Consider the following 10,000-nt stretch of genomic DNA (forward strand, 5'->3'; position numbering starts at 1 on the left):
ATATATATATATATATATACACACACACACACACACACACACACACATATACACACAAGTATATATAAGTATATAAGTAATAGTACAGTAAAGTATAGTACATATAGACATATACATATATTGTTATATACATAGTATATGCAAGTAATTGTGTGTGTGTGTATATATATATATATGTATGTGTGTGTGTATGTATGTGAATGTGTGTGTGTGTGTGTGTGTGTTTGTGTATATATACACAAACACACATACACTCTTCTGTTTATATGTATCTCTCTCTCTCTCTCTCTCTCTCTCTCTGATGCACTTAGCTTCATATTTGTGCTGTTTTTTTTTTACCAGCCTGGTTCTAATGCTGCGTATATTTTCTGCCGTGGAATTAATTGAGGCTTTAATGTGCTCTGATTCTTTCCCCCCGCGCTGCCTAATTGTGTTTGGACGGGGGGGAAAGGGCCTGCGTTTGTGCTCTTTATTGTCTTAAGTGCGGCGCGTTTCTGATGGTTGATAGAAAGTACCAGGACGTGTTGTCGAGCAAATAAACATGCCAGAGGTTTAACAGGGTGGAAAAGGTGCTCTAATGGTGCCCACTGTGTGTGAGTGTGTGTGTGTGTGTGAGAGAGACTGTCTGTAAGTGTGGGTGGGGATGTGTGTGTGTGTGTGGGGGGGGGTGCTCTGCAAGTTGTTTTGATTGGGCTGTGCTGTGACTATTAAAGTGCATTAAAACAGAATTCCTCGCAATAAAGCCGTAATCAATAGAGTCTGCTGAAGGCCGTGTTGAGCGAAAGCCCAGACTGAACGCAACGGAAACGAACAGAATAGAATAGAGTGGGTTAGAGTGGACCTGCAGAGATAGCAATACACTAGAACAGAGTAGAACAGAGAGGGATTATTGAATGGAGTAGAATCGAGTGGATGAAAATAATAGAGTTGAATGGAACAGGAATAGAATAGAGAGGGAGGGGAAATTATCAGGGTTATTGTAATCATATAAAACAGAAGAGAATAGAATTGAGAAGAACAGCATAGACTAGTGTGGAAGAACAAAAAAAGAATAAAATACATTAGAGTAGAAATGCAGAGATGGGAATAGAATTGAATGGCATATAATATAACTAAAGAGATAATCAAATAAAATTGATTAGAACAACGTGGAAGAGAAAAGAATTGAGCAAAACCGAGGATGAAGATTGAAACAGAACGGAAGATAACAGAATAGAATTGCTACTAGAACTGAATAGAACAAATTGCTAATAGAATTGATAATAACGAAGTAGGAGAGGATGGAATTCTAATATAACGGAATAGGACAAAGTGAAAGGGAATAGAATTGAGCAAAAAAGATTAAATAGAATTGAAAATAGCAGAATAGAAATGCTAGTAGAATTGATTAGAGCAAAGTGGAAGGGGAAATAATTGAGTAAAAAAGAAAATAAAATATAATTGAAATTAACAATAGAATTTCTTATAGAATTGAGTAGGGCAAAGTGAAAGAAGATAAATGTTAATAGAATTGAATGGGACAAAGTGAAAGGGAATAGAATTGCTAATAGAATTGAATGGGACAAAGTGAAAGGGAATAGAATTGCTAATAGAATTGAATTTGGAAAAGTGAAAGGGAATAGAATTGCTAATAGAGTTTAATTGGGCAAAGTGAAAGGGAAGAGATTTGCTAATGGAATTGAATTGGACAAAGTTGATTACAACAAAGTGAGAGAAAAGAAGTTAAAATAGAATTAAATTGAACAGAATTCAGTTCTGCTAATAGAATTGAATAGAACACAGCGGGAGAGAATAGAATAAAGCAGAATGAATCGTACGATTAACTGAATTGAATCGTTATAGAGCTAGAAATCTGAAGTGGAATAGAACTGAACTGAGTAGAACTGAGTAGAATTCAGTAAAACCTTTCACTAAGGGTTTTTTTCTGCTGACAGCAGCGCAGTGGAGTACGGCAGTGCTGTAGCCGTGCGCTGGTTTGTCTGATCTGAGGTCAGTGCTGATAATAAAGCAGTTTCAGTTTCAGCCTCGGCTTCAATTAAAGCGCTGCTGAAGACAACAGCTCGCCGCTTCGTCTCAAAGCGAAAAGCAGCTTCAAAGAGAGACCTTTAGCGCCGGAGCTCGGGCCTTTGGTCCCGGCGAGCTGCTCGAATGACTCACTCGCGCTGCTTGGAAGTGTGTGTGGGCGAGAAAACCGGGGGAACTCCAGGAGAAGTCACCGCTCACGCTCCGCACCAGCACACTCAGTCTCTGTTCACTCCATAATTCGTGTCTCGGCCTCGAAAAGCTCCATCTCCCGAGTTACGGCGCCCTTCGGAGGCTGCGCACTGTACGCCAACATGCCTACCAGGCTGCAGTATGCAAATGAGTCCCGTAACCAATCACAATCGGCCGCTCCAGGTGAGCGTTTCCGTGGGTGTTTAGGTGTTTCTCTGTGTAGAGATTGGTGGTTTAACTGGTCGGCCAGGGTGGTTGACCATCCAGCTGACCAGCTTGACGACTAGCTTGGTGAAGACGGTCCTGCTGATAGACCAGCTAGTCCATCCAACTTGTCCACTGTTGCTGACATAGATGTGCAAATGCACACACACACACACACACACACATTGCCAATACAATAGGACTCTCTGGAGCAGATCAACATGAACCCATTAACCAGGCGTGGGCTGTAGAGGGGTGTAAAGCCCCCCATCTCTGTAGTGATGGTTGAGGCTGGATTGGGGGGGGGGGGGTCGTCAGTCGGAGTGGACAGATGGACAGAGAACCGAGAAGAAGTGGCCTCCTGATCATGTTTCAGACCAGTCGGAGCTCATCAGTCGGTCAGTTTTAAGGCGGTCCTTATTTTAATGATATGTTCCACCTTAAGCGAGGCAGCAGCTACATTCTGGCACTAGCCGAATGCATGTCCGGAACTGCAGCACCTTTTAAGGTGGAATGGAAATTCCTAATTCCTACAAGAAGCCAACACCTGTCTTGTAAGTAGGGTGGCCTCCAAAATGTGCTCCATCCATGAGCTCCATGAAGTCGCGTAGTGGACGATCCCTAGTCCTTTAGTGTGTGATGGACATTTTTGTAGAAATGTGAGATTCACGGTCCCGTAGTGTCCCCGAGGCCTTACATGGCGGTCAGATGGCCCCTTCCTGTCAAAGTAGGCGGCCCATACTCAAGTCTGGCTCCTGAAACGACCACCTTGTTGTCCGCTAGTCATGTTCGTCCTCCGCGGCTCCCGTCTGTCTGTCTTGTCGCTTTGCCTTGCTTGTGTCCTACAGTAATGCTGTCTTCTAACAGGTCTGTCTTTCTGTCTGTCTCTCTCTCTCTCTCTCCAGATGGTCACGAGAACAAAGAAAATTTTCGTGGGAGGACTATCTGCGAACACGGTGGTGGAGGACGTGAAGCAGTATTTCGAGCAGTTTGGAAAGGTAAGTGGCTTCGTTTTTCTTCGGTCCCCCAATATCCACGCCACCCCTTCCCACCACCCCATTAGCCCGTCCCGCTGGCGACGGGATGCGGCCGGTGGGCGCAGAATGACAGGAACAGCTTCAGATCTTCAAGCTCGTGCGGCTCCTTGGTGCTGAGTCAAGGCGAAATTGCAGATGTGTCGGAGAGAGCGGCGGGGGGACGGGCGGGGGGACGGGCGGGTGGGTGGGCGATGTTGTGTTCTGTTGGTGCACGGCTGTAGAAGAGTGTCTGGAAATGCCTGGAAGCAGATCGTGTTAGTTTGTTGACGTTGTGCTGTGTTGTTCTGCGGACCTCCCGCTGAGCGCCGTGCCTCATCTCTGCGGCGCAGCGTAGCGGGGTGGGCTTCGCCTGCGAGTAATTCATTATAGCTTCTACTGCTCTGTTCTATCTACTCTGGCTAATGATCTTTGCTAACAGCTACACATCACCGAACGCGTCCTGCCTCAGATTTGGGCTCTCAGATTTTGAGGGTTTGAGGGTTTCGTCTTCTAAAGGTGTCCTCAGAGCATCACTTAGCTGGAACTGAGCCTTAGCTGTAGGGTGCGGCACATCCGGCCTGCTGTCATAGCTAAGCTAACTCGGGGGCAGATCCAGCTCTTTAGTGGTAGCTGGTGTTAGCATGGTCCTCATGGTCATTCTAATCGACCAGCTTGGTCTTGAGGGTTGTGCTGGTCATCCAGCTTGGTCTTCATGGTCATGCTAGTGGACCAGCTTGGTCTTCATGGTCATGCTAGTTGACCAGCTTGGTCTTCATGGTCATGTTAGACGACAAGCTTGTTGATGCTGGTCATGCTGGTTGATCTGCTTGGTCTTCATGGTCATGCTAGTGGACCAGCTTGATCTTCATGGTCATGCTAGACGACCAGCTTGGTCTTCATGGTCATGCTAGTAGACCAGCTTGGTCTTCATGGTCATGCTAGTGGACCAGCTTGATCTTCATGGTCATGCCAGACGACAAGCTTGTTAATGCTGGTCATGCTAGTTGACCAGCTTGGTCTTTATGGTCATGCTAGTGGACCAGCTTAGTCTTCATGGTCATGCTAGACGACCAGCTTGGTCTTCATGGTCATGCAAGACGACCAGCTTGGTCATGCTAGATGACCAGCTTGTTGATACCGGTCATGCTGGTTGGTCATGCTGGTTGACCAGCTTGGTCTTCATGGTCAAGCTAGTGGACCAGCTTGATCTTCATGGTCATGCTAGTTGACCAGCTTGGTCTTCATGGTCATGCTAGTGGACCAGCTTGGTCTTCATGGTCATGCTAGTTGACCAGCTTGATCTTGATGGTGATACTGGTTGTGCTGGTTGATCCGCTTGGTCTTGATGGCCGTGCTAGTCGACCAGCTTGGTCCTGCAGCTCATGTTGGTTGCCAAGTTTGGTGATGCTGGTCATACTTGTCAATCAGCATGGTCCTGATGGTCATGGTGGTTGTCTAGCTCGGTCAGGTTGATCATGTTTGTAGACCAGCTAAACCATCAAACAGAAACCTACCCTGTGCTGGTCAAGAGCTACGCTAGTCAACCAGCTTGAGCAAGCCATTCTGCTCCCTTAGGTGTCCCAAAACATTTGTCCTTATAGTGGAACACCAGCTTTCAATGATGTTAGCAATGTCAGCCTAGCGTCCCAGTTCTGCACTCAGTTTAGATATCGAACAAGTCTTGATTGATTGCCTGGGGTCAATGATCAGATGATCGGTTGATTAACGCAAGGAGGAAATACATTTCTGTTCAAAAGTTTGGGATCACTTGTCATGTTGATGGTTGCCGTGGAGACCGCGATGCCGTAGGCAAATTCCGGCCCCTGCCTGAGAGCTGCTGTTATTTCAGGCGGCTCTTGGTGTAAATAAAGCTGATTGTGGTGGAGTCGTGACATTGCCGTGTTTCCCCCCACGCCGCTCCTAATCACCGCGTCTGAGTAGGCCTCTGCGCAGAGCCTCCACTTGATTGAATGACTTGATTGGCTTGATTGTATGACGCTGGTGGGAGTTTTATTTTCTTGTCTTTTTTGTGCGTGTTTTTTTTTTCTGTTTGAGGAATCCTCGCACACTTACGACAAATAAATCAGCGTGATTGAGCGTGCCGTCTCCAGGGGGCTGCACTCAAATCAGAGAGATGCTGCTGTCTACTGGATCCAGTCTGTCTGTCTGTCTGTCTGTCTGCAGTATCACTGCTCTCCTCCTTAATCAGATTAGATGTACTCTACATGTCCAAATGTATCCAGAAGCACTGCCAATAGAATAGGACTCTATATCTGCACCTATCGGCACCGTGCTGCCTAATGCCGGGCGTGGGCTAGAGGGGTATAGAGCGCTCTAGCATTGAGCCCATACACTCAGAGTGGCCCAGCGGCGAAGGCACTGTGCTGGCACTATGACCTGAGCTGCCTTGCTGGTTCGAATCCCAGGTCATGCTGCCTGCTATCGGCAGCCAGAGCCTGAGGGAGCACAGTCAGGCTGGCAGTAGCCGATGCATCAGAGCTGGGTACCTGGTAGCCCGGTGACGTTACATTGATGGAGAAGGAAAAGCAATATACTGACACAGACTGAAAAGTGTGTGTGTGTGTGTGTGTGTGTGTGTGCTTCCACCAGGCTGCCACATCAGGCATTTACACTTGCTCAACATACCCACCAGGAGAGTGTGTGTGTGTGTGTTGCTCAATTGTTACTGCATGGATGCCCTTTATGTCCTTCTGTGCGTCAGTGTGTGTGTGTGTGTGTATGTGCACTTTTCTCCGTTTGTTTGCACACACGCTAGTATGAAGTGGATGTGAGCCCAATTAGAGGTGTGTGTGTGTGTGTGTGTGTGTGTGTGTGCGCGCGCACAGAGGTGGCGGTTGGTGCTGGGTTGTGGCAAGGAAACAGGTGGTAGGGTCACAGGAGCTTTCTCTTTTCAATCCCCTACCAACACATAAACACACACACACACTCTACTGCTCACCCCAGTCTGTATGTCAACAGTAATAGGATGCTTTGTGTGTGTGTGTGTGTGTGTGTGTGTGTGTGTGTGTGTGCGCGCGCTTGACAGCTATAGGAGCTTTGCTGAGCTGATGAGCTGCTGTGACACACACTTAAATCCCTACAAGCAGACGCACAGCCAGCCTCACAATCAACCTGAGAGAGACTTTCTCTCTGTCTGTGTGTCTCTAACCTCTAACACACTCCTCCCTGTTGCTCAGTTCCTCCGTGCACCGACTGCACCGACACACTGCCACACACACACACTCCCGCAGTGTTCTCACTGTCTTTAACCGAGGCCATTAGAGGCCATTTTTCACTCATAACAGTTCTGTATAAGAATGTTTGTCGTGGTACAGGCAGTGAACCCACCCGTTCGTAGCCCCTCCGGCACTAGCAGTGCTCCCGACACTAGGAGGGTAAGGCCTGCTGTGGGGCAGTTGACGCTTTCAGAGCTCCCCCACACAAGAATGAAGAGAGAGCGCCATCTACCCACCTGGAGAGAGCACGGCCAGTTGTGCTGTTTCCGACTACGGCTGCTGATGGCAAAGTAGCATGGCTCTGAATTCTACCCCATAGTCCCCACAGTGGTAGCCCATAAGTCCACTGAGCCACCCTTTGGAGCCCCCGAGCCCCCTCTATTTATCCCTTATTTATTTATTGTTGCTGTTCCTTTAAGGGTTGCTCCGCCCCTTCACTTCATGCACTGTTGCTACCAGCTACTGCTGCCACTGCTAAACAAGCCATTCGCCTCACCAGTGTTAACATGTGTCTTCTCCCTGGCCCCGCCCCTTTCCCCTGTTGCGGATTAGTTGAAATACTGTTATGTGGCTCAGTGATTGACACTGTCGCTAAGGTAGCTTTTTTTTTTTTTTTTTTTTTAAATAAATAACTGCCCACTGTTGCTAGGCAACTAAGCATGGTTAGCTTAACACACAACATTGTTGCTATGTAACTGACCATTGTGGCTAGGTAGCGTAAATCGTTGCAAAGAAAGATGGCTTAGTATTTTATTTGTTAAAGTAACTAACTTAACTGTTGCTAGGCAACTAAACATCGTTACAAAGGTCATTTAACATTAACATATAACATTAATTAGGTCATTTAAAATATTAAGTAGCTTGATATTGTCACTGTAAGGTAGCACGAACAGTATTTTATTTTTAAAGTAACTTAGCATTGTTGCTAGGCAACTAAACATTGTTACGAAGGTCATTTAACATTATGTTATATAACATTAATTAGGTCATTTAAGATATTAAGTAGCTTGATATTGTCACTGTAAGGTAGCACGAACAGTATTTTATTTTTTAAAGTAACTTAGCATTGTTGCTAGGCAACTAAACATTGTTTTGAAGGTCATTTAACATTGTTATATAACATTAATTAGGTCATTTAAAATATTAAGTAGCTTGATATTGTCACTGTAAGGTAGCACGAACAGTATTTTATTTTTTAAAGTAACTTAGCGTTGTTGCTAGGCAACTAAACATTGTTACGAAGGTCATTTAACATTATGTTATATAACATTAATTAGGTCATTTAAAATGTTAAGTAGCTTGATATTGTCACTGTAAGGTAGCACGAACAGTATTTTATTTTTTAAAGTAACTTAGCGTTGTTGCTAGGCAACTTAACATCATTGCAATTTTTGCCAGCTTAATATGATCGCTATACTACGCTAGCTTACCATCGTAGCGCTCTGTGCTACTACAGCGGTTCTGAATGTCGAGTTCACTCTGAGAGAGAAAGAGAAAGCGCGAGAGTAGTCTATGAGGAAGCAGAGGGAGGAGGCGTGGAGGTGATTTAGAGACTAGGGGGTTAAAAAAAAGACTCGATTAGCGGCAGGAAATTTGTTTTGGTGATCTGATACCGCGTCTGACATTTGGTGTGAGCTGAGCTTCAGTAAATGGCGGAGTCGTGCTCGGTGTCGGTGGGTGGTGGTGGTGGGGGGAAGGTGGGGGAAGTGGTATATGGAGGGGTTGGTCGGGGGGCGGAGGGGGGAGAAGAAAGCATGCGTGCGGCCGACCACGACCGTGGTGTCCCGGACTTCATATTAGCTCATTTAGCATACCTGCCCAAGCGCTAACGCTTAATAACAACATTGGAGCCGCTCAGGCGTCGCGAATAAAAACAGTGTTGATGTCCATTAGCGTGCTGCCCGCACCTCCTGCCTCGATGAGCACAAGCAACCAGAGTAAATGCCCTGTTTAAAGGGGGCCGGGCGAGGAAGCGGCGGGGGGAAGCCTTCGCTTAGTGCGTTAGCGTGTGTGCTAGCATGACCCTGAGGTAAGACCTTCAGACAAAGGAGAGAAATGGAGGGAAAGTCGGCGGCTTATTAAAGCATGGCCGGCCAGGCCTCGGGTGTGAGGGGGTTCGGTGCTGCAGGTGGACATTTTCAAAACTTTAAATTCACCACACACACATAGACACACACACTTCATGTCTAGGACTATGTGGGAGCCACAGATTTGCCTGCTCTTCAGTCACAGTCTTTTCATTGAACTCTCTATTTACGCACTCTCGCTATATCTCATTCCCGCGCTCTCTTTCTAGGAATTTAAGCATATGTGATCCTGAATGCAATCAAATCTTCACAGCAAATCGCAGTGTTCCAGAAACTGGTGTAAAGCCTTCCCAGAAGAGTAGCGATGGACACTGCAATAAAGAAGGACGAACTTCCCTATCAGTACCCTTGATTTCAGAAGACGCATTGATGAGGATAAACAGATGTCCACAAACTTTTGTCCAAATAGCAAATCTGGCAAATCTCCATTTTGGAGCATGAAAAAATCCTTAATATACCCAATAATCACCCATTTCAGTGTCCCTTGATGGGATCTGGACGTCCCCAGTGGTCAGTTGAATCGAGCTGCGATTCTGAGCTAAATTTGTCCGGTCGTTTTAATCCGAGAGCAGTCGGTAGTGGTGAGGGCCCTGCAGACATGGCAGCGGAAATGAACTACTGTAACGGCCTCCCGCTCTGCCCGCCCGGCCTGCTCGGCTGCTGGAGGAGAGAGGGAGCGAAAAAGCCCAGTTAGACAAATGATTTAATATTCCCTCTGACCTCGGTTTGCTCAGAGTGTTGGCCGGGACTCGGGAGCCGAGAAGGGGGTGCTTAAAAACGTCCTCTGAGGACCGGCAGAGCTGTTTCACTGAGGCAGCGCTTCGGAGTTTCTCCATGACTTTCTGCCTTCTAACGCTGTTTGTTGAGGCCCAGGTCGCTTCTAGCTATAAGCAGTATACATCGATCAGCCATAACATTAAAACCACTGACAGCTGCAGTGAATAACATTGATGATCTGGCTCCAGTGGCTGGATGAGGTGGATATATTAGGCAGCAAAAGAACAGTCAGTACCTGAAGAAGTGCTGAGGGTGGACAAATGGGCAAGCGTATAACTCTCAGAACCAAACTGTGACGTACTAGCCGACTGTAGGATGTTCGCAGGGACGTAGGGTTGTGGGTTCAAGCCTCGCTCCGGTCACTGTTTGTCTGGGTTTTCATCCCACCGCCCGAAAACGTGCATGGTTAATTTGCCCCTAGGTTTGAGTGTGTGACTGAGTAGGTGTGTGTGTGTGTTATCCTGCA

The 10,000-nt window shown here is 46.7% G+C and overlaps 1 protein-coding gene across 6 annotated transcripts in view; it reads left to right on the top strand.

Annotated features, from left to right (window-relative positions):
• msi2a (musashi RNA-binding protein 2a) overlaps positions 1–10,000 on the top strand; it is a 316,548-nt gene that overhangs the window by 105,943 nt on the left and 200,605 nt on the right. For all 6 annotated transcript variants that reach the window (XM_072658303.1, XM_072658304.1, XM_072658309.1 and 3 more), the window contains exon 6: positions 3,324–3,416. In XM_072658303.1, coding sequence (XP_072514404.1) covers positions 3,324–3,416 — 93 coding nt within the window. The remainder of the gene's footprint in view (positions 1–3,323; positions 3,417–10,000) is intronic.

Source organism: Salminus brasiliensis, chromosome 16, assembly GCF_030463535.1.
Source record: "Salminus brasiliensis chromosome 16, fSalBra1.hap2, whole genome shotgun sequence".
NCBI classification, from domain to species: Eukaryota; Metazoa; Chordata; class Actinopteri; order Characiformes; family Bryconidae; genus Salminus; species Salminus brasiliensis.